This window comes from Canis lupus, assembly GCF_048164855.1.
Source record: "Canis lupus baileyi chromosome 5 unlocalized genomic scaffold, mCanLup2.hap1 SUPER_5_unloc_4, whole genome shotgun sequence".
NCBI lineage: Eukaryota > Metazoa > Chordata > Mammalia > Carnivora > Canidae > Canis > Canis lupus.
In genome coordinates this window covers 520,353-546,179 of record NW_027326411.1, presented here as the reverse complement: position 1 = coordinate 546,179, position 25,827 = coordinate 520,353, and the positions used below count along the sequence as shown (strand labels likewise).

General features: G+C 38.4%; 1 protein-coding gene across 6 annotated transcripts in view; it reads right to left on the bottom strand.

Moving 5' to 3' along the window:
- LOC140629427 (ankyrin repeat domain-containing protein 26-like) overlaps positions 1-25,827 on the bottom strand; it is a 171,683-nt gene that overhangs the window by 80,483 nt on the left and 65,373 nt on the right. For all 6 annotated transcript variants that reach the window (XM_072818898.1, XM_072818893.1, XM_072818895.1 and 3 more), the window contains exons 16-21: positions 22,564-22,787; positions 17,763-17,933; positions 16,011-16,044; positions 15,470-15,623; positions 5,441-5,654; positions 3,474-3,570 (exon numbers count right to left, since the gene is read on the bottom strand). In XM_072818898.1, the coding sequence (XP_072674999.1) occupies positions 3,474-3,570; positions 5,441-5,654; positions 15,470-15,623; positions 16,011-16,044; positions 17,763-17,933; positions 22,564-22,787 (894 nt within the window). The remainder of the gene's footprint in view (positions 1-3,473; positions 3,571-5,440; positions 5,655-15,469; positions 15,624-16,010; positions 16,045-17,762; positions 17,934-22,563; positions 22,788-25,827) is intronic.

The following is a 25,827-nucleotide window of genomic DNA, read 5'->3' as shown; positions in this document are numbered from 1 at the left end:
AAGCAGAACAGAGAGAGTGAAGATTTGAGCAGAACTCAATGAAATAGAGACCAGAAGAACTGTGGAACAGATCAACAAAACCAGAGGTTGGATCTTTGAAAGGAAGAATAAGATACGTAAACCATTAGCCAGCCTTTTAAAAAACAAAGGAGAAAAGACTCTAATTAATAAAATCACGAATGAAAAAGGAGAGATCACCACCAATACCAAGGAAAACCTAACCAAAGAGATAAAGGATTTATACCCTAACAACTACAGAACACTTCTGAAAGAAATCCAGGAAGACACAAAGAGATGGAAAAATATTCCATGCTCATGGATTGGAAGAATTAATATTGTCAAAATGTCTATGCTAACCCAGGGCAATTTACATTCAATGCTTTCCTATCCATATACCATGGACTTTCTTCACTTTCTTCAGAAAGCTGGAATAAATAATCTTAAGATTTGTGTGGAATCAGAAAAAACCCCGAACAGCTAGGGGAATATTGAAAAAGAAAACCAGAGCTGGGGACATCACAATGCCGGATTCCAAGTTGTCTTACAAAGCTTTGATCATCAAGACAGTGTGGTACTGGCACAAAACCAGACAAATAGATCAATAGAACAGAAGAGAGAATCCAGAAATGGGCCCTCGAATCCATGGTCAAATTATATTTGACAAAGCAGCAAAGACTATCCACTGGAAAAAGGACGCTCTCTTCAATAAATGGTGCTGGGGGGGATTCCTGGGTGGCGCAGTGGTTTGGCGCCTGCCTTTGGCCCAGGGCATGATCCTGGAGACCCGGGATCGAATCCCACATCAGGCTCCCGGTGCGTGGAGCCTGCTTCTCCCTCTGCCTATGTCTTTGCCTCCCTCTCTCTCTCTCTGTGACTATCATAAATAAATAAAAAATAATAATAATAAAATAAATAAATAAAATAAATGGTGCTGGGAAAACTGGACAGCCACGTGCAGAAGAATGAGACTAGACCACTCTCTTGCACCACACGCAAAGATAAACTCAAAATGGAGGAAAGATCTAAACGTGAGACAGGAATCCATCAGAATCCTAGAGGAGGGATCCCTGGGTGGCGCAGTGGTTTGGCGCCTGCCTTTGGCCCAGGGCGCGATCCTGGAGACCCAGGATCGAATCCCACGTCGGGCTCCCGGTGCATGGAGCCTGCTTCTCCCTCTGCCTGTGTCTCTGCCTCATTCTCTCTCTCTCTCTCTGTGAGTATCACAAATAAATAAAAATTAAAAAAGAAAAAAAAAAGAATCCTAAAGGAGAACACAGGCAACAGCCTTTGTAAACTCGGCCACTGCAGCTTCTTGCAAGATAGATCTATGAAGGCAAAGGGAAACAATAGCAAAAATAAACCATTGGGACCTCATCAAGATAAAAATCTTCTGCACAGCAAAAGAAACAGTCAACAAAACTAAAAGATAACCTACAGAATGGGAGAAGTTATTTGCAAATGACCTATCAGGTAAAGGGCTAGTATCCAAGATCTATAAAGAACTTAGTACACTCAACAGCAAAGAAACAATCCAATCATGAAATGGGCAAAAGACATGAGCAGAAATTTCACCAAAAAAGACATACAAATGGCCAACGAGCACATGAGAAAACACTCCACATCACTTGCCATCAGGGAAATACAAATCAAAACCACAATGAGATACCATGTCACACCAGTGAGAATGGGGAAAATTAACAAGACAGGAAACAACAAATGTTGCAGAGGAGGTGGAGAAAGGGGAACCCTCTTGTACTGTTGGTGAGAATGTGAACTGGTGCAGCCACTATGGAAAACTGTGTGGAGGTTCCTCAAAGAGTTAAAAATAGAGCTACCCTATGACCCAGCAATAGCACCACTCGGGATTTACCCCAAAGATAGAGATGCAGTGAAAAACCGCGACACCTGCACCCCAATGTTTATAGCAGCATTTTCCAGAATAGCCAGACGGTGGATGCAGCCTGAGTATCCATCAAATGATGAATGGATATAGAAGATGTGGTCTATATATAAAATGGAATATTACTCAGTCCCTAGAAATGACAAATAACCAGCATTTGCTTCAATGTGCACGGAACTTCAATGTGCATGGAACAAACTAGGGGTGGTGGAAGGGGAGGAGGGCAGGGGGTGGGGGTGAATGGGTGACGGGCACTGAGGGGGGCACTTGACGGGATAAGCACTGGGTGTTAGTCTGTATGTTGGTAAATTGAACACCAATAAAAAATAAATTTATTATAAAAACAAGAAGTAAAGAAGAGCAATATAGTAAAGAAGTTGAAATCAAACAACTTCAACTTAATCTTAGAAGACGAAACTTGGAATTGAAGGGTGTAAAAAATAATTTGAATCAGGTAAATTTTTGGCAGTAATTGTATATTTCCATCAATATTATTTATAGTATCCCTTTGATATAATACATATTGTTAGGCTTCAAATAGATTAAACATTTCATTTTAACCTAATAGCAACCATGATCTTTGTAGCCACAATTACTACCTTATTGGAATTCTTGGCCTCTCACATATGCCCTATGTATATATTTTGAATGAAGGGATGGAAGGTAAAATGAGATAAATGTTATATTGATTTATTGATTTATGGAATTGTATTTATTTTTACACAGAGCATGGGCTGGGGGGAAAGGAGTAGAGGGAGAGGGAGGGAAATGAATCTCCAGCAGACTCTGGTTCTGAGTCTCATGATCTGAGTCTCCAGCCTCACCTGGTTCGGAGTCTCGTGATCGTGAGATCATGACCTGAGCCATAAAAAGAGTTGGACACTTAACCCACTGAGACCCCAGGTGTCCCAGTTTTGAATTTTTTAATGTTGAAATATGAGCTAGATTTCCTTGAGATGCTGATGAAGCTAGTTAAATGTTTTACACAGAAATTTTATTTCACAATACTATGTCTACTTGTATTTTTACTCTATGGTACATTTTGCTGTCATTTAATTTAAAATTTGAATTATTCATTGAGGATGAAAAGCCTTGTTATAAAAAAGGCCACTCTTGAACATTTTTTTTAAGTTCTCTTAAGCCTTTTGACTTTTTTTTTTAATGATAAGATCCAAAATCCTAATGAAAATGTGTCTCTAGGTTATAGAAGAGCAAAATGATGTTCAGAGGCAGCTTTCGCGAGAACAGAATGCCCAGAGTATTACATGATGGAATACTATTTTTTTTTGTATATTTGTTATTGGAGTTCGATTTGCCAACATACAGCATAACACCCAGTGCTCACCTGTCAAATGCCCCCTCAGTGACCGTCACCCAGTCTCCCCACCCCCCGCCCACCTCCCCTTCCACTATCCCTTGTTCATTTCTCAGAGTTAGGAGTCTCTAATGTGTTGTCACCCTCTCTACTTTTTCCCACTGATTTTCTCTCCTTTCCCCTATAATCCTTTTCAGTATTTTTATAGTCCCCATAGAGTGAAACCATATGATGTTTGTCTGTCTATGATTGACTTACTTCACTCAGCTCTTCTTTACTTCTTAATTGCTCCTTAATATTTATATATAAAATTTCAGCACTTCTTCTTTTTTCTTTTTCTTGTTTTAAGGTCAATCTGCAAATGCATGTGTTCATTTTAAAATTTGTTTTGTTAGCAATAAAACTTTTATTTTATGATCTGGTTCCACATATGTTGGTTCATTATCCAAAGGAAATTTTTCTGTTCTCAATTTTTTTCCCTTTCTAGGGCTCATGTTTTTCAATTTATCACTTCAATATCTTCAAAAAGATATATAGTTTAAAAGAAGCAATGAGAAAGCATTTTGCAACTTAGTAAGTTTTAGTCAGTAATAACTCTGGGAGATGTTGTAAGCAAAGGAATTCTGAAATTATTTAAGAAAGGGTTCAAAATTGTCATTTTTCTCCACAAAGTCATAATTACACTTCAATTAAGACAAATCATTTCATTACTAATTAAAAAGAGAAGTTGCTGTTTATCAACAATTTTATAAATTCACTAGAAATACATTTTTATTTCACAAAACATCACAGGTACCTCTAAAAATGATCTTCAGTGTAAGACAGCATCAGCAGATGTCGTTTACACACCATACACCTGCAGATGACTCTGATCCAGCACTAGACTAGGGAGCCTAAAATCTATTGCCCATGCTTTTTATGTTTCTTATTCTGTAATATTCTCAACCTTGTTGATCATTATGTATTTTATAAATCATTTGAAAACTCCTTTGAAAACATCACAGGATCCATATTAATTAAGTAAAGAATAGAGTAAGATGTGCTTTCAGCATAGACTTTTGAATTAATTTTCTTTATATATGTGAGAAATGTTAAAAAAAACTTAACCATTAATCATTTTTCCATTTTACTTTTTAACCCCTGCATATGTTAAGAATAAACCAATTTTTCTGTCTTGAGAAAAATTGGCCATTTCACACTCTGTTGGGGGGCATATAATATAAAATTCCCTGAGAACAATTTAAAAATATGGATCAGAGACCTCTACTAAATATTTTTATACATTAACACAATACTATATTAAAGAATTTATTCCAATTAACCAAGACTGTAGAAACAGAATTAAATAAAAGACATTCCTTATAGCATTAATTAAACTATAGGAAAATGGAAAACAACCAAAATTCAATTTGTTAAATAATGAGGTTTACATATGATGGACTTCTACATGGTCATTAAAATTATGCTTTAGAATATACATTAAATTATTAGAAGTATTCACTGTTAAAACCTTGCAGTATTATTTCAAAGAATCTCACACTTTACAACTTTTTAAAAAAAAAAATTGGAGTTCAATTTGCCAACATACAGCATATCACCCAGTGCTCACCCCGTCAAGTGCCCCCCCTTAGTGCCCATCAGCCAGTCACCCCAGCCTCCACTCACCTCCCTTTCCACTACACCTTATTCGTTTCCCAGAGTTACGTGTCTCTCATGTTCTGTCACCCTCACTGATATTTCCCTCTCATTTTCTCTCCTTTCCCCTTTATTCCCTTTCATTAATTTTTATATTCCCCAAATGAATGAGACCATATAATGTTTGTCCTTCTCCGATGGACTTATTTCACTCAGCATAATACCCTCCAGTTCCACCCACGTGGAAGCAAATGGTGGGTATTTGTCGTTTCTAATGGCTGAGGAATATTCCATTGTATATACATAGACCACTGCTTCTTTACCCATTCGTCTTCTGATACTTCACATTTCTAATGGAGTTTCCTTCCCTATAAAATCCCAGAAGGCAAATTAGCAATTACAAAACTTCTCCTACACATCTGCAGCATAAAAGTAAGTATTTCAAGGGGTTCCTGGCTGGCTCAGTTGACAGAGCATGTGACTCTTGATCTCAGAGTTGTGAGTTCAAGCCCCACGCTGAGTGTGGAGTCTATTAAAAAAAAAAAAAAAGTAAATAGTTGAAATATTTCCTTAAAACCAAGATGTCATACCTTAAACTGTAGAGTTCTCGTTCCCATTCCACTTTTTGATGCTCTAACTGAGATTTCATTTCTTTTGTTTCTGATAGCAACTGTTCTAGTCCATTGACCTTATATTCCACTTGTAAAATTTTTCTTGTAAGTTGTTCACAGTCTTTTCTTTTTAATTCTATTGATCTTTTGTATTTAAGAATTGCATTCTGGATTGTCAATACGCTAACAGAATCTACACCAGAGGAAAAACAAAAACAGAAATAAAATACAGGAGGCATCAGGGTGGGTCAGGTGGTAAAGCATCCAATTATTGGTTTTGGCTGAGGTCATGATCTCACAGTTGTGGGATTGAACCTGGCACTGGGTGCTGCACTCAGCACAGAGTCTGCTTAAGGTTCTTTACCCCCTCGTTCCCTCCCTCTCTGTTCCTCTCCCCATCTCCTGCTCATGCTCTCTCACAAATTTGTTCTTTTAAAAAGTAAAATAAAACAATATGAGTATTTTTTGCATATAAGGGACCGAGCATGTTCACATTAACTCATTCATACATGAAATAAATATTGAGTAACTTCAACGTAAAGAGATTATACCAGGTGCCTGGGTGGCTCAATCGGTGGGTGTCTGCCTTCGGCTCAGGTCATGATCTTGGTGTCCTGGGATCAAGCCACATGGTGGGCTCCCTGCTTAGTAGGGAGTCTGCTTCTCCCTCTTCCTCTGCCTCTCTCCCTGCTCATGCTCTCTCTCTCAAATAAATGAATAAAATCTTATTATCAATAGAACTTTAAAATCTTTTAAAAAGAAAAGAAAACATGACTGAAACCTTTCTAAACTGAATGAAAACTATAATCCCACAGACCCACAAAGGATCTGGCTAGGAGAGAAGAAATGGAAGTAAACTATTGTAATTTTAAAAAAAGATTTTATTTATTTATTCATGAGAGACATGGAGAGAGAGAGAGGCAGAGACACAGGCAGAGGGAGAAGCAGGTTCCCTGAGATAGCCTGATGTGGGACTTGATACAAGGACCCTGGGATCACACCCTGAGCCAAAGGTAGATGCTCAACCACTAAGCTACTCACGTGTTCCCTATTGGAATTTTCTTAAACTACATATAATGTGGTATAACACTACAAGAAGGTGGACTGTGATGCTTGAGTCATATGCTTTAAACCCTAAAGCAATCACTAAAATAGCAAATCTTAAGCTTTGTTAAGTAATAAACAAAGCCCATACATACACATATGTGTATATTTATATATAAGTATAAATTGAACTCGTAAAAATTAGTTTATTAATCTAAAAGAAAGCAGAAAGCAAAGAAAATGGGAACAAAGCAGGTCAAACGGAAAGCAAACAGGATGAGAGATTTATATCAACTGTATCAATAATCAGAGTAAATGAAAATTGTCAAAAAATAAAAGAAAGAAAGAAAATGGTCTAAAAGCCTCGATTAAAAGGCAGACTGTCAGAATGGATAAAAATGTAAGAGACAACCATAGGCTGCCTATAAAAAATTCAATTTATATGTAAAGACACACACACACAAATTAAAATAAATAAATAAATAAATAAATAAATGTAAAGACACAAATTTGTGAAAAGGACAAAAATAAGGATATACCACACTCACACTTGACAAAAGAAGGCTGAGCTTGAGTAGCAATATTAATGCCAGGCAAAATAGATTTCAAAGCAATATATATTCTCGTGATGTATAAGGTCATTTGTTAATGATGAAAGGGTCGACAAATAAGCATAACAAACCTAAATGCTTTTGAATCTATTAATAACATCAAAATACATAAGGCAAAAATCAACAGAACTGCAAAGAGAAACAGGCAAATTTACAATTTTAGTCTGAGATTTTAATAGGCAGAAAATCATCAAGGATATAGAAGACTTGACCACCACCATCTTTCTCAAGTATCCATGGAGCATTTACCAAAAGAGATTATATTCTGGGTCATAAAATAAACCTTAATAAAGGGAGTTAAGTCAAAAGGATTGAAGTCATGAAAGTGTGTTCTGTGACCACAAAGTGATCAAATTAGAAATGAAGAACAAACCTACCTCTGGAAAATACTCAAATACTTGCAAACTGATTAATAATGCACATCTAAATAACCCCTGGGTCTGGGTACCTAGGTGGCTCAATGGATTAAGTGTCTGCCTTTAGCTCAGGTCATGATCTCCGGGTCCTGGGATTGAGCCCCATGTTGGGCTTCCCACTCAGAGGGAAGGACGCTTACCCCTCTGGACCTCCCTTCGCCTATGCGCTCTCTTTCTCTCTCTCTCCTTCTCTTTCAAATACATAAAAATCTTTTAAAAACCCTTGGAATAAAGAAGTAATGAAAAAAGAAATTACAAAGTATCACATATTGAATGAAAATAAAAACATAATATGTTAAAAATTTCTGGAATCCTCCAAGAATAGCACTCATCTCACCATTTATAGCACTGAGGTATATATTAAAAAGAGAAGGAGGCGGGGCAAGATGGCAGAAAAGTAGGGTCCCGAAGTCACCAGTCCCCACCAACTTACCTAGATAACTTTCAAATCATCCTGAAAACCTATGAATTCGGCCTGAGATTTAAAGAGAGAAGAGCTGGAATGCTACAGTCAGAAGAGTTCGCGCTTCTATCAAGGTAGGAAGACGGAAAAACATAAAGAAATAAAAAAGCATCCAAGGGGGAGGAGCCCCCATGAGGAGCCAGGCAAAGGCCACGCAGCTAGTGCCCCCAGGACAGGAAAGCCCAGTCCTGGAGAAGCAGAAACTTTACCAATCTTCCTGGAAGGAAAGGCGCTTGCAGGGAGCTCGGGCAGGATCCCAGAAGGGGTACAGATGCCCTCAGGCTCCCAGGGGCACTAAAAGAGCAACTGCACTCTGGGGGAGATCCCTCCACACACTACAGGCTGAGCTCCCTAAAGGGCTGGACGCCGCGCCCAGTGGGGCCCCAGGAGCAGCTCAGGTGGCGGCCACTGTGCGGCCCCGGGAATGTGATTCCAGCGGTGCAGACCCCAGAACCCAGGGCACCGGGGACACAGCCCAGGATCCGGCACTCCCCCCGGGGCAGGTAGAGGCCGGGAGGACACAGGGCAGCAAGGATGCTCCTGCTGCCACGCGGCCCCGAGCTGTGCAAATCTACGCCCCCTGCCCCCGGACCACCCAGGCCCCTGCGGACTGGGAGCTGTGGTAGTTACTGTGGGAGCTGACTCAAGAGATGGAGAGCTGGCTGCCGCCACTCTTGTTGTTCCTCCTGCTGTCACCTTGTACCTGGGACTGAACAGGAGCTTCACAGGATAAACAGCTTGCACTGAGCCCTGCACCTGGCAAGGGGCTGGGCAGCTCCCCCAGGTGCACACACCTGAGAATCACCACAGCGGGCCCCTCCCCCAGAAAACCAGCTGGAAGGACAGGGGAAAAAGCATTGACCAAGCAGCACTGGAAAGTCCCAGGGGAAGTCAAGGGATTTATAGTATATAGAATCAGAGGATACCTCCTCTTGCTTTTTGTTTTCTGTTTGTCCTCCCCCTTGCCCCCCTTTCCTCTCTTTTTCTCCTTTTTCCAGTACAACTTTTTTTTGGCCACTCTGCATTGAACAAAATGACTAGAAGGAAAAACTCACCTCAAAAGAAAGAATCAGAAACAGTCCTCTCTCCCACAGAGTTACAAAATCTGGATTACAATTCAATGTCAGAAAGCGAATTCAGAAACACAATTATAAAGCTACTGGTGGCTCTAGAAAAAAGCATAAAGGACTCAAGAGACTTTATGACTGCAGAATTTAGATCTCATCAGGCAGAAATTAAAAATCAATTAAATAAGATGCAATCCAAACTGGAGGTCCTAACAATGAGGGTTAAAGAGGTAGAAGAACCAGTGAGTGACATAGAAGACAAGTTGATGGCAAGGAAGGAAGCTGAGGAAAAAAAGAGAAAAACAATTAAAGGGTCATGAGGAAAGGTTAAGGGAAACAAATGACAGCCTCAGAAGGAAAAATCTAGTTTAACTTAGGGTTAATAGGGGTTCCAGAGGCCACCGAAAGAGACAGAGGACCAGAAAGCATATTTGAACAAATCATAGCTGGGAACCTCTCTAACGTGGGAAGGGAAACAGGCAACCAGATCCAGGAGATAGAGAGATCGCCCCCTGAAATCAATAAAAACCACTCAACACCTCGATAGTTAACAGTGAAACTTGCAAATTCCAAAGATAAAGAAAAGATCCTTAAAGCAGCAAGAGACAAGAGATTCCTAACCTTTATGGAGAGAAGTATTAGGATAACAGCAGACCTCTCCACAGAGACCTAGCAGGCCAGAAAGGGCTGGCAGGATATAGTCAGGGTCCTAAATGAGAAGAACCTGCAGCCAAGAATACTTTATCCAGCAAGGCTCTCATTCACGATAAAAGGAGAGAGAAAGAACTTCCAAGACAGGCAGGAACTGAAAGAATATGTGACCACCAAACCAGTTCTGAAAGAAATATAAAGGGGGACTCTGTAAAAGAAAGAGGAAGTCCAAGGAAACAATCCACAAAAACAGGGACTGAATAGGTATCATGATGGCACTAAATTCATAACTTTCAAGAGTAACTCTGAACATGAATGGGCTTATTGACCCCATCAAAAGGCGCAGGGTTTCAGACTGGATAAAAAGAGCAAGACCCATCTATTTGCTGTCTATAAGAGACTCATTTTAGACCTAAGAACACCTACAGCCTGAAAATAAAAGGTTGGAGAACCCTTTACCATTCAAATAGTCCTCAAAAGAAACCAGGGATACCTATCCTTATATCATCTAAATTAAAGTTTATCCCAAAGACTGTAGTGAGAGATGAAGAGGGACACTATATCATACTTAAAGGATCTCTCCAACAAGAGGACCTAACAATCATGAGTATTTATGCCCCGAATGCGGGAGCTGCCAAGTATAACAGTCAATTAGTAACCAAAATTAAGACATACTTAGCTAATAGTACACTAAAACGGGGAGATTTTAACATGTCGCTTTCTGTAAATGACACATCTTCTAAGCCCAATATCTCCAAAGAAACAAGAGCTTTCAATGATGCACTGCACCAGATGGATTTCACAGATATTTACAGAACTTTACAGACAAATGCAACTGAATACACGTTCTTCTCAAGTGCACAAGGAACTTTATCCAAAATAGACCACATACTGGGTCACAAATCAGGTCTCAACTGATAACAAAAATCTGAGATTGTCCCCAGCATATTTTCAGACCATAATGCTTTGAAACAGGACTAAATCACAAGAAGAATATTAGAAGAAATGGAAACATGTGGAGGTTAACTACCATCCTGGTAAAAGATGAAAGGGTCAACCAGGAAATTCAGGAAGAATTAAAAAGAGTCATGGAAACTAATGAGAATGAAGATACGACTGTTCAAAATCTTGGGATACAGCAATAGCACTCCTGAGGGGGAAATATATCGCAATATAAGCATCCCTCAAAAAACTGGAAAGAACCCATATGTAAAAGCTAATCTTGTATCTAAAGTTGCTGGAGAAAGAACAGCAAATAAAACCTACACCCAGCAGAAAAAGACAATAAAGATTTGAGCAGAACTCAATGAAATAGAGAGTCGAAGAACTGTGAAACAGATCAACAAAACCAGGAGTTGGTTCTTTGAAAGAATAAGATACACGAACCATTAGCCAGCCTTATTTTTTAAAAATTTTTTATTTATTTATGATAGTCACACACACACACACACACACACACACACACACAGGCAGAGACATAGGCAGAGGGAGAAGCAGGCTCCATGCACCAGGTGCGCGACTTGGGATTCGATCCCGGGTCTCCAGGATCGCGCCCTGGGCCAAAGGCAGGCGCTAAACCACTGCACCACCCAGGGATCCCCATTAGCCAGCCTTATTAAAAACAAGAGAGAAAAGACTCAAATTAGTCACAAATAAAAATGGAGAGATCACCACCAATACCACGGAAATACAAACAATTTTAAACACTTAGTATGAGCAGCTATACACGAATAAATTAGGCAATCTAGAAGAAATGGGACTCATTTCTGGAAAACCACAAACTAGCAAAACTGGAACAAGAAGAAATAGAAAGTCCAAAAAGGCCAAACACCAGGGAGGAAATTGAAGATATCATCAAAAACCTCCCAAGACACAAAAGTCCAGGGCCAGATGGCTTCCCAGGGGAATTCTATCAAACATTTGTAGAAGAAACAATACCTAGTCTACTAAAGCTGCTCCAAAAGATAGAAAGAGATGGAGTACTTCCAAACTCATTCTATGAGGCCAGCATCCCCTTAATTCCAAAACCCAAGACCCCACCAAAAAGGAGAGGTAGAGAGAATAAGCCTGATGAACACAGATGCAAAAATGCTCAACAAGATAGTAGCCAATAGGATCCAAAAATACATTAGGAAGATTATTCACCATAACCCAGTAGGATTTATCCCCGGGATGCAAGGCTGGTTCACCACTCGTAAAGCAATCAATGTGATTGATCATATCAAGAAGAGAAAAAACAAGAACCATACGACCCTCTCAATACAGGCAGAGAACGCATTTGACAAACTACAGCATCCATTCCTGATCAAACCTCTTCAGGGTGTAGGGATAGAGGGAACATTCCTCAGCATCTTAAAAGCCATCTATGAAAAGCCCACAGCAAATATTATTCTCAATGGGGAAGCACTGGGAGCCTTACCCCTAAGATCAGGAACAAGACACGGATGTCCACTCTCACCACTGCTATTCAACAGAGTACTAGAAGTCCTAGCCTCAGCAATCAGAAAACAAAAAGAAATAAAATGCATTCACACTGGCAAAGAAGTCAAATGCTCCCTCTTTGTGGTTGACATGATACTGTACATAGAAAACCCAAAAGACTCCACCCCAAGACTGCTAGAACTCATACAGCAATTCAGCAGTGTGGCAGGATACCAAATCAATGTCCAGAAATCAGGGGCATTTCTATACACTAACAATGAGACTGAAGAAAGAAATTAAGGGGTCAATCCAATTGACAACTGCACCCAAAACCATGAGATGCCTAGGAATAAACCTAACCAAAGAGGTAAAGGATCTCTACCCTCAAAAGTATAGAACACTTCTGAAGGAAATTGAGGAAGACACAAAGAGATGGAAAAATATGCCATGCTCATGGATTGGAAGAATGAATATTGGGAAAATGTCAATGGTACCCAGGGAAATTTATACATTTAATGCAATCCCTATCAAAATACCATGGACTTTCTTCAGAGAGTTGAAACAAATCATCGGAAGAGTTGTATGGAATCAGAAAAGACACCGAATAGCCAGGGGAATATTAAAAAAGAAAACCAGAGCTGGGGGCATCAAAGTGCCAGATTTCAGGGTGTACCACAAAGCTGTGATCATCAAGACAGTGTGGTACTGGCACAAAAACAGACACCTAGGAAAATGAAAAAGAATAGAGAATCCAGAAATGGGCCCTCGACTCTATGGTCAAGTTATATTCGACAAAGCAGGAAAGACTATCCACTGGAAAAAAAGTCTCTTCAATAAATGGTGCTGGGAAAACTGGACAGTCACGTGCATAACAATGAAACTAGACCATTCTCTTAAACTATACACAAAGAAAAACTCAAAATGGATGAAAGATCTAAATGTGAGACAGGAATCCATCAGAATCCTAGAGGAGAACACAGGCAACACCCTTTTTGAACTTGGCCACAGCAACTTCTTGCAAGATACATCCATGAAGGCAAGAGAAACCAAAGCAAAAATGAACAGCAAAATAAACAGTCAACAAAACTAAAAGACAGCCTCCAGAATGGAGAAGATATTGGCAAATGACCTATCAGATAAAGGGCTAGTATCCAAGATCTATAAAGAACTTAGTAAATTCAACAGCAAAGAAACAAACAATCCAATCATGAAATGGGCAAAAGACATCAACAGAATTTTCACAGAGGAAGACATAGACACGGCCAACAAGCACATGAGGAAATGCTCCGAATCAGGGGCCATCAGGGAAAAAGAAACAACAACCACAATGAGATACCACCTCACACCAGTAAGAATGGGGAAAATTAACAAGACAGGAAACAACAAATGTTGGAGAGGATGCGGAGAAAAGGGAACCCTCTTACACTGTTGGTGGGAATGTGAACTGGTGCAGCCACTCTGGAGAACTGTGTGAAGATTCCTCTAAGACTTAAAAATAGATCTACCCTATGACCCAGCAGCTGCACTGCTGGGGATTTACCCAAAGATCCAGATGCAGTGAAATGCCGGGACACCTGTACCCCAATGTTTATAGCAGCAATGTATAGTAGCCAAACTGTGGAAAGAGCCTTGGTGTCTTTCGAAAGATGAAAGGATAAAGAAGATGTGGTCTATGTATATGATGGATTATTACTCAGCCACTAGAAATGACAAATACCTACCATTTACTTCGACATGGATGGAACTGCAGGGTATTATGCTGAGTGAAGTAAGTCAATCGGAGAAGGACAAACATTATATGGTCTTATTCATTTGGGGAATATAAAAAATAGTGAAAGGGAATAAAGTGGAAAGGAGAGAAAATGAGTGAAAATATCAGGGACGGTGACAGAACATGAGAGACTCCTAATTCTCGGAAACAAACACGGCATGGTGGAAAGGGAGGTGGGCGAGGGGTTGGGGTGACTGGGTGATGGGCACTGAGGGGGGGCACTTGATGGGATGAGCACTGGGTGTTATGCTATCTGTTGGCAAATTGAACTCCAATTTAAAAAATAATAAGATATCAAAAACAAAAACAAAGATTTATCAACACTTGACAAATGAGAAATAAACCTAACTTTTTAAATGACAAAAATTTTGACAGCTCAATGAAGATATACAGATGTTAAATAAGCTCAACATTATCAGTTATTAGGGAAATGTATATTACAACCATAAATGTATATATTTATACACATATATATGTATTTATGTGTGTGTGTGTGTGTATACATATATACACCATACCCATCCATGGCTACGATTAAAAAACTGATCATACTAAGTACTGATAAATATAGATGGAGGAGTTAGAAACCCTCACACACTGCTGGTGGGTTTAGAAAATAGTACAATGACTTTAGAAAACAATTTGGCAGTTTCATAATAAGGCAATATGAAGAGACAGGAGACTAAGAGTGATGGATATGTTAACTGTCTAAATTACAGTTATGGTTTCACATGTGTATATATATGACAAAACTATCAAATTATATACTTCATACACGTGCAGTTTACCTAACTAGGGCTGTTGGAGAAAGAAAGCCTCTATTATATGAAAAACCATCTAAGACAGTGGCTGAGACATGGATGGAAAGATGGATATGAAACCATACAAGATGAAGCTAGTGGCCTATGGTCTTTCACCTCATAGCATTAAGTAGTAATAGCTAAGCTTTAAGCAAGGGGGTAACGTGATGAAATGTAAATTTTTAAAAATGTATAGTAATTATGGTTGCAGTGTACACCAAGATCCTGAGAGGTGGAATGGCAGGGAAAACAGTCCTGAGGTTAGCTCAGTAATCTAGGAGAAAAATAATGGTAACCTGACCTTGGGTGAAGACACAGAAGAGAAGCAGAGTTCACAAACACATCAAGTGTGCCATTCCCACGTGGACAACCATAATGGAAATTATAGTTCTTTTTTTTTTAATTTTTATTTATTTATGATAGTCACACACAGAGAGAGAGAGAGAGAGAGGCAGAGACATAGGCAGAAGGAGAAGCAGGCTCCATGCACCGGGAGCCTGACGTGGGATTCGATCCGGGTCTCCAGGATCGCGCCCTGGGCCAAAGGCAGGCGCCAAACCGCTGCGCCACCCAGGGATCCCTGGAAATTATAGTTCTTTGGCTGAGAGTATTCAATAGTTCTCTATTTTAATATAAAACATACTTCTGAGATGAGTAGCTCTATAACTCCTCAGTGTTGTGTGGCGCAGCGCTAGACGAGATGTGCACATATTACTACAACCATATATACAGAAAAAGGCTTTATATTTATACGACGGCCCTACCTTTACAATCCATGCCAAGTTCAATGAGCAACAGGGAACTCTTATAATCAGAGTATTGCAACTTGCAATCCTCTGAAGCTGTTTCAGATGACTGAGTTAAGTCATCAAGATGCTCGTCATCAAGATGCTCCGCAGAATTCACTTGCTTTTTGACCTACAAATAAATAATACTATTTCAAAATGTCATCCAAATATTTATAAAATATACTAAGTGTAGAAAGATGATAAATATCCATCTTTTTATAAAAGCAAAAACATAGGTACTTTTTAAAAGAACTGATTTTTATCAAAAAGACCTTTATCAATAATTGGTGTTTCTGAATAATTTTTTCACAGCAGATGTCTATACAACAAAGGAAAATTTTCATTTTTTCACTATGCGTTTCATAAAGTAATTTTTTTTACCACGGAATAATGTTTCTGATAAATATGAAATATCAAAATAATATAATAAAAATATATCATGAATGAAATAGAATTATAATATAATAAAAATATATCATAAATGAAATAGAATTATATATTTTGTTTGTTTGTCTACCTTGTTCTTTTCCTTAGATGTTTTCTTTGCAGGTCTAAAAAGAGGAAGGATTCTTTTCAGGAAAATATTAAATACTTAAAATACAAAGAATATTTAAAGCATATCTAAGCAATATTAATAGCAATATTAACAAAGTATTAAATTTAGATCAAAATTGCAAAAGTAAAGGAAAATCATAATGTTACTTACATTATTTGATAGGGGTAAATATACCACATTTTTTGTTGTCATTTTCAATAAAAACAAGTTTTCACTAAATCAATTTGGAAAGTGCAAACTGTTTTTTTAATGACATAAGCCCTTTTTAAATAATCGTGATATTAGTGTTTTGAAGTTTTACTGTGCAACTACTATGCATTATTTGGGACAGTTTACATATCCTAAAGGGGTTTTAGGCCTTACACAAACCGTATGAAGTAGGCAATTATACTGGGTATCTTTTCACAGGAAGCAAATGAGGCACAGAAATTCTAAGGAACTTCCCCAAGCCCATACACCTGGTAGGAGCAGACCACCCAGAACTCAAGTCCAGGAAATGTCCCTTCCAAACATGTGTTTTAAAATATGTGGTAAAAGTAAGTTAAGTATTTCTAAGTAATGTGATACCAATTGAATCTATAGTATTATTCCATTTCTAGCTATAATTATTCTAGAAATAATTTCTGAATCTTACATACATTTTTAATTTTTTATTTTTTTAAAAGATTTTATTTATTTATTCCTTCACTAGAGAGACACACAGAGAGAGACAGGCAGAGACATACAGAGGGAGAAACAGGTTCCCCCACAAGGAGCCTGGTGTCGGACCCCAGGATCACGCCCTGAGCCCAAGGCAAGACACTCAACTGCTGTGCGACCCCGGCATCCCACACACATTTTTTAATTAAAACACTTCATACCTAGGCAGTATTGAAAATCTACTTTCAATAAACTAAAGATTTAATTCGTCTAAAGAAGTTCATTAATGGGCATTCCTTTACTCATTCAAATGTTCATTCATGGATTCAACAATTACTCATGAAGCACACAATATGTGTCAATGACGCTGCTGGTACAGTAACTGTGGCTCTTGTAATTTAGAACTTTATAATCCAAAAGTAATAATCTATGATAGATGAATAGTTTTTCAATTGTAAATAAACATATTGTAAATAAACAAAACCATTCCCCTTTCCCCAGAACCTAAACAAATATTAACTTAATATAATCAGATACTCCAAAGCCCCTCACAAAATCATAGCTATTCATGATACTGTCAAAGGTACTGAATACCTTAAAACCTATCAAGAAATGATTAGTTCTATTCAGAATCGCCTATGTGTCTGTATATTTACTATTTTATATATATATATATATTTTTTTTTCAATCGATGAAGGAAAGTATCTGAATATTCAATTATATGAGAATACTGCACGGTGGAACTGATTCTAAATAAACAACCTCTTACCACAAAACTCATATCCTAATCTGGGGGTCCTGGGATCGAGTTCTGCTTTGGGCTCTCCACAGGGAACCTGCTTCGCCCTCTGCCTATGTCTCTGCCTCTCTCTCTCTGTCTCTCACAAATAAATACATGAAATCTTAAAAAAAAAAAGTCACTCCTCCTCATCCTAACCTTTCAAGTGGTGTTTTTGATATACTTGAGTATTTCTTCCCTCAGCCTGTACGACACTATATTACAGTGTTTTACTTATATAATAATCATAGTTAACGTTCCTTCAGAGGGAAATAAAGAATTTATGGGATTTTACCTTCTTTCATCCTGATCCATTTTACTTAGACTGTTGTCATTACTCACTCGTAGTAGACTACCAGTTAGGGAATCGGCCTCCTCAAAGCCTGGTGTAATCACAGATGCTTTTGATGCCCACTTTACATTTTTATCTTTCTTTATTTCCATGATAGACAAACCAGGATCATTACTTAAAACAAAAATCCAGTTAAAATATCCATTAGAAAGCCAATATTTTCTAACAATTTTACTGGTAAGGAATAAAAAAAATTTTTTGTAAACATCTGTTACCCATCTGAATTCATTTATTAATTCATAGAACAGTTATGAAGTGCAACCATATGCAAGGAAATACACATATACAATTATGATACAATGTCATTTGTGGGGACAAAACTGCCTGTGTAGGACCTGTGGAATCAAGTGCCATTCACCAAGGCACGGGGGAAAAGTCTCATCTGCCCATGCATCGGGTAACAGGCATACGCACTACACACCCAGCTGTGGATCCGGCAAAAGCCCATAAATTGGCGCCACCCTCACCCTCACAGCCACCATCTGGGAGCCCCTGGAAAACACTTAGATAATCACCCATGGGGGTAGAGAGTCTTCGTGGAAAACCAGCTTTCCTATAGAGAAGTTCTAGCACATCACCAGAGCAAAACAATCAGGTTTGGACACATGGGAGCGGTAGTCATTAAAGACTGGAGGAGGTGACTGCTACTTCAAAGGCAAAGACAGCAATGCAAAAGGATATGACAAAATCAAGGAAATATGACACCAACAAAGGATTACAATAATCTTCCTGTAATCAATCTCAGACACATGGAGATCTGTAATTTATCCAAGAAAGATTTCAAAATCTCAGTCTTAAGGAAATTCAAGGAGCTACCAGAAAACACAAAAAGCCAATTCAGGGGTGCCTGGGTGGGTCAGGCAATTAAGTGTCTGACGCTTGATTTCATCTCAGGCTATGATCTCAGGGTCATGAGATTGAGCCCTGCATCAGGCTTACACTCAGCACAGTGTCCCTCTCCCTCTGCTATTCCCCCCTAGCTCACACACTTTCTCTCGCTAAAATAAATGAATAAAATCTTTAAAAAACAGTTAATTCAATAAAATGAGGAATACACTACATAAACAAAATGAGAAGTTTAATGAATAGCTGGAAGGGCTTAGTCAGTTTAAGTGTCTGACTTGGTTTTGGCTCAGGTCATGATCTCAAGGTTGTGGAATCACCCCCAGGTCTGCTTGAGATCCTCTCTCCATCTCTTTCTCTCTCTCCCCACTTGCTCTTTCTTTTTCTTTCTTTCTTTCTTTCTTTCTTTCTTTCTTTCTTTCTTTCTCTCTCTCTCTCTCTCTCTCTCTCAAATAAATACATTTTTAAAAATAATTTTAAAGGGACAAAGAAAAAGAAAATGTTTTGGTAACTTGTGCATACTTTTAGCCTAGTATCTAATCCTAATACAAAAAGCTAGATTTACCAACAGAAAATTATATATATTTTTTCATGGACTAAATGCATGCAAGAAAATATTATGAGCATATAGCTATGTAAATTTACAAAAAGACTGAATTTTCCCATAGGAGATTATCGGTTGAATAACTTTAGGGCACTGAAAACAAAAACAAAACCAGCAATTACTGTTTTAAAACTGCCATACAGATAACTCTTCTAGTTAAATTAAACATCCAAAAAAGATGGATCTTCCTGAAAGCAATTATTAAACAATTCTTCTCGACCCAAATTTCAGAAGTAAATCCGTAATTATGGATACGAAATAGCTTTCATTTTGAAAACAGTTAATAGAAGCAACTTTTAAATAGAAAACAACTGGTTAAAGACACCTCAAAGTTATGTTGGCGGGGGAATGCTAACATGCAGCCATGGTAACGAGAACCCATCAGAACCAGTTTTAAATGTTTGTAATGATCAATGCCATCTGTCCTCACTCACTAGCCAACCAATGTCAGCTTCTCCCTCATGAAGTATAGCCAATGTGGGACAAAATCACTCCAATACGCATGCCTTGAATGCCAACCAATCAACAACAGTCTTACCCAAATTACCATGGTGGCTTCAGATGATGACAAACCACTTAATTCTCTGAAAGTCTCCCAAGTCTTAAACTCCACTTTTCCTGAAACTGTATATAGAAAGCGAAGACTACTCTGTCAGAAAAGACTGTAAGTGGCCAGCATAGCTCCCTCTTATTAGTCAGCAGTAAATTCCGACTTCACCTTTATATTTCAGATATTGAGGGCTCATATCCTCTGGCAAAAATGTTTAAAGTCCTATAATAATTTACCACCATATTTCATTTTCCTTAATGAAACATAAATGAAGTTTGCTCTTCCTTTGTTCCATTCTACTATAATTAAAACTAACATAAATACCAGTAAAAGAATAAGTAGCAAGTAACCACAAGATTAGGCCCAAATAATCCACAAAATGCAGATAACGGACAGGTTAAATTGTCAGAATGGACCCATGCCAACCGTTCTTTCTGTTTAAGTGAGAATTGGTATTATGTTAAAAACAATACACACGGTTTAGTTAAACTCCATTCACTCAACAAACATTTATTGAATAGCACTATATATGCTAGAATGTTCTCTAAGCACTGAGGACACGGCCATAAACAGAAAAAACCCTACTCACGAGGATAGTAAACATAGTAACAATAAACTACACAGTATGAGAGGAGAAAAACTAAAGCAGAGAAATCAAATTTCAATGTGTTGTAGCAAAAGGGGTGGTCGAAATACTAGTCAGGATAAACCAAGAAGGGCTTTGCTGAGAAAGTGACCTTGAAGCAAAAACCAGGGAGAAAAAGAGGGAGCAAGGAGTAAGCCATGAGGATACCTGAGAGAAAAGCACTCCACAGAGAGTTTATAACAAGTACAGAGGTATGCCTGAAGTGTTTATAATGAGGGTGGGGGGTAAGAATAGTGAGAAATTCAAGTGTGGCTGAACAGAAGGAAAGGGATAGAAAGTAGTTCAAATCAGAGAGACAGAGGGAGGAAAGGATAGGGAGGGACCCGAGATGAACAAGTCACATAAGGCCTTGTAGCTATTAGAAAGAACTTGAGTGAATGGGAGGCCATTAGGTTTTGAGCAGAGGAGGACATAATCTGACTTATGTTTTAATAGATCCACTGTGTTTAGAATTAATGGAAAGTGAATTTTCGAAGATTATATAATATGAAGTCACTATTGAAAAATTTGATGTGGTGCATGTTGAAATATATGCTCTTTAAAATGGAAGAATAAGGGGCGCCTGGTTGGCTCAGTCGGTAAAGCGTCTGCCTTCGGCTCAGATCATGACCCTGGAGTCCCGGGATCAGCCCCACTTCAGGCTCCCCGCTTCTCCCTCTGCCTCTGCCGCTCCCTGCACTCACACACTCTCTCTCTCAAATAAATAATCTTAAAAACATTTTTAAAGGAAAAATAATAGCCTGTATGCAAAGTGCCTGAAAAAGAAGATTCACTGCATTAACAACCTCTTGGTTTATAGCATAGGGATCAAATGTTTATACAGAATATGGGACAAGTTGCCACGTGAAATCTCTTCGTAATAATATTCAGATCAATTTGAGAGTCCAACATTTGAGCACTCGTGCATTGGGAACCAAAACCAAAAACCTAATAATTAGCAGTTTTGTTGGTAATAAGGTAGAGTGCCAGTGTAGCAGGTAACTTCCCTTTGCAACTCAGCAGATATTAAAAGTATTCTAAAGTTATTGTAAGACATCAAACCAAACACTTTAAATATACTTTGGGGGATCCCTGGGTGGCTCAGCAGTTTAGCGCCTGCCTCCAGTCCAGGGTGTGATCCTGGAGTCCAAGGATCGAGTCCCACATCAGGCTCCCTGCATGGAGCCTGCTTCTCCCTCTGCCTGTGTCTCTGCCTGCCTCTCTCTCTCTCTCTCTCTCTCTCTGTCTCTCATGAATAAATAAAAATAAAAATTAAAAATTTTAAATTTGTTAAACAATCAAAACCCTGCAGACCTAAATTCATTTTCTCAGATAGTTACATGCTGCATTATTTTATAGGTGTGAAAACTTACTTCCTTATGGATGGAGAGTTAGACTCCCTCCAAGTTTTTGATAGATCATCTTAACATATATATGTAACATGTTTATGTAAGTATTCTTAATATATCTGTCATATTTTATAAATATAATAATATATAATAAATGTTCTTAGAATATGTGTGTCTAAGTGTTGACACAAGTCATGTTTTCCTATAGGATCTACTCCTGGCAATGAAGCCGTTGGGATATAGGGACAGCATATATGAAATTTGAAATGCACTGCTACATCACTCTTCAGAAAGGATTTGTCAATTTTCTTCCTCTCTCTCGCTTTTAAAGATTTTTATTTATTTATTCAGGAGAGACACAGAGTGAGGCAGAGACATGGGCAGATGGAGAAGCAGGCTCCTCATGGGAAGCCTGATGCAGGACTCGATCCCACGACCCCGAGATCACAACCTGAGCCAAAGGCAGACGTTCAACCACTTAGCCACTCAGGTGCAACGGATCTGACAATTTTCACCTAACAACAGTGTATGAGAATGACTTTTTCCTTACATTTGCTAACCTAGGTTATTTTTTTTTTAGTTAAATATTTATCACTATGCCTGCAAAACAATTTGATACCTTACTGGTCTTTGCCTCTTTCTGTTTAGCACCCTGGGTGGAATATCTCTACTAAAAATATAAAATGTGTTAAACATGAACATTAGCTCCAAACAGAATTTGTTTTATAGAAAAATAATAATTATCTACTGTTTAAATATTGCTATAGGCTTACCTATCAGAATCTTCATTCTGCGTGGTAGGAAACAGGTGGTTATCAGTTTTTCCAGTCTTTCTTTGTTGAATTAGTCCAGCAGCAGGAGCAGCAGCAGCAGCAGCAGCAGCAACAGCAAGAGCAGTACCAAGAGCAGGAGCAGCAGCAGCAGCAGCAGCAGCATCATATATGTTTTCTGCTCCTTCCATTTTATTACTCGTGTGCTGCTTCCTTTCTTTTCCAGTCTTGAATGGAAATTTGATAGTTACAACTTCATTCATTAAAAAGAACTTTTTTCATTAATTGTATCATTTGACTCTTTAATGTAATTTTAATCAATAAAACTATCTTGCACTGAACTTTATCATTACGTGTAATTGTAATTTTTGGAAATTCTGCTTCATTTCTGTTGGAATAGAACAACATAATTTTCCAGAATTCCAAAAAGGGCTTTCTTAATTTTGTGTTCATATCTACACTTTGTTACCTAACATTCCCAACTTCACCCCATCTGACCAGCAGATACAAAGAAATAAAAAGACACAAAAATCTGTCCTCTTCCGTCTTTACCATCTGGATTTTGCTTACACCGACAGATTCAAAGGATGTGACATTGTGATGCTCCAGGAACAAAGAGGAAGCTTTCCATTTCTGCACTGAGCTATTCTTTCCCCAACTGCCTTTTATAATTCTTTTTTCATTTGGATCCCAGAGCTATCAAAAAAGTCACAGTGTTCATTAAAATATGTGAACCAAAGTTCACCACAACATAAAAGGAGCAAAACTGATATTAGTGTCGAATTTTGGGAAATGAGTAATGCTCCCCAAATTTCACATTCCATAACCATAAAATTTTATAGCTAGAGGGTATAAAAATAATTATCAACTTTAATCCCATTTTCTATTGATAATGGGAATAAAACCAAAAAAGATTACATGATTTGTCCAAAGTTCCTAAAGTGGCATTACCTAGCATCAAAGAGATGATACAATTCCTTGATGCTGAATCAAATAAATGACCCAACAAGTTTATTAATCAGCTATGCTAAAAGTGTGACTTTGGCACAGTAATTTAATACCTTAATTGGGGATGAGGCGCTTAGCTAATTTTTATTTTAAAGGAGGATATCTCTAGATTTTATTTTTCACCTCAAACATCAGTTTTCTCCCTTAGAGTCAAATACTGAAGGTTTGCTGAAAATCTATGCTACCTACATGATAAAAGTCGTATGTGTCAAAATATATCATCCTTTATTAAACAAAATGTAAAGGTTTGATTCAACAAAAACACCTGAGAATGATGATTAAACAAACACATATATGTGTATACACACACACACACACACACACACACACACACACGTGGACACCTGGGTGGCTCAGTCAGTTAAACATCTGCCTTTGGCTCAGGTCATGATCCCCGGGATCTAGGATCAAGACCCGTGCATCAGGCTTCGTGCTCCGCCAGGAGTGTGCTTCTCCCTTTCCCTCCCACACCTGCTCCCATTTGTGTTCTCTCTCTTGGTGTCAAATAAAATCTAAAAAAAAAAAAAAAAAAAAAAATTTTTTTTTTTTTTTAATGTAGAGGAGATGCCTGAGTGGCACAGTTAGTTGGGCCTCCATCTCTTGATTGCAGTTCAGTTCATGATCTCCTGATCATGGGATTGAGCTCCGCTTCAGGCTCCACCCTCACTGGGGAGTTTGCTTCTCTCCCTTTCTCTCTCCCTCTACCCCCTTCACCCTGCTCACACACTCAAATAAATAAGTAAATAAATAAGTAAGTAAGTAAATAAATAAATCCTAAAAGAAAAAAAGGAGTCTGTTAAACTTTATCCCAAGAAGGTAGTAGGAGATGAAGAGGGACACTCTATCATACTAAAGGATCTCTCCAAAAAGACGACCTAACAATCATGAATATGTATGCCCCAAATGCAGGAACTGCCAAGTATAACAATTAATAACCAATGTTAGGACATACTTAGATAATAATACACATATACTTGGTGACTTCAATCTAGTGCTTTCGACACTCGATAGGTCTCCTAAGTACAACATCTCCAAAGAAACAAGCGCTTTAAATGATACACTGGACCAGATGGATTTCACAGATATTTACAGAAATTTACAACCAGACGCAACTGAATACACATTCTTCTCAAGTGCACATGGAACTTTCTCCAGAATAGGCCACATACTGGGTCACAAATCAGGTCTTAAACGATACCAAAAGATTGGGATTGTCCCCTACATATTTTCAGACCATAATGCTTTGAAACTAGAACTAAACCACAAGAAGAAATATGGAAGGATTTCAAACACGTGGAGGTTAACACCATCCTGCTAAACGATTAAAGGGTCAACCAGAAAATTAGAGAAGAATTAAAAAGATTCCTGGAAACTAATGAGAATGAAGATACAACCGTTCAAAATCTTTGGGAACAGCAAAAGCAGTCCTGAGGGGGAAATACATCGCAAGACCAGCATCCGTCCCCAAACTGGAAAGAACTCAATGCAAAAGCTAACCTTGCACCTAAAGGAGCTGGAGAAGGAACAGCAACGGAAACCTTCAACCAGCAGAAGACAATTAATAAAGATTCGAGCAGAACTCAATGAGATAGAGACCAGAAGAACTGTGGAACAGATCAACAAAAACCAGGAGTTGGTTCTTTGAAAGAATTAATAAGACAGATAAACTATTAGCCAAACTTATTAAAAAGAAGAGAGAGAAGACCCAAATTAATAAAATCATGAACGAGAGGGAGGGATCACCACCAACACCAAGGAAATACAAACGATTTTGAAAACTTAGTATGAGCAGCTTTACGCCAATAAATTAGGCAATCGAGAAGAAATGGGTGCATTCCTGGAAAACCACAAACTACAAAACTGCAACAGGAAGACATAGAAAACCTGAACAGGCCAATAACCAGGGACGAAACTGAAGCAGTCATCAAAAACCTACCAAGACACAAAAGTCCGGGGCCAGATGGCTTCCCAGGGGAATTCTATCAAACGTTTAAAGAACAAACCATACCTATTCCACTAAAGCTGTTATGAAAGATAGAAAGGGATGGAGTACTTCCAAAGTCGTTCTATGAGGCCAGCATCACCTTAATTGCAAAACCAGACACAGACCCCACCAAAAAGGAGAATTATAGACCAATACCCTGATGAACACGGACGCAAAAATTCTCAACAAGATACTAGCCAACAGGATCCGACAATACATTAAGAAGATGATTCACCATGACCCAGTGGGATTTATCCCCGGGATGCAAGGCTGCT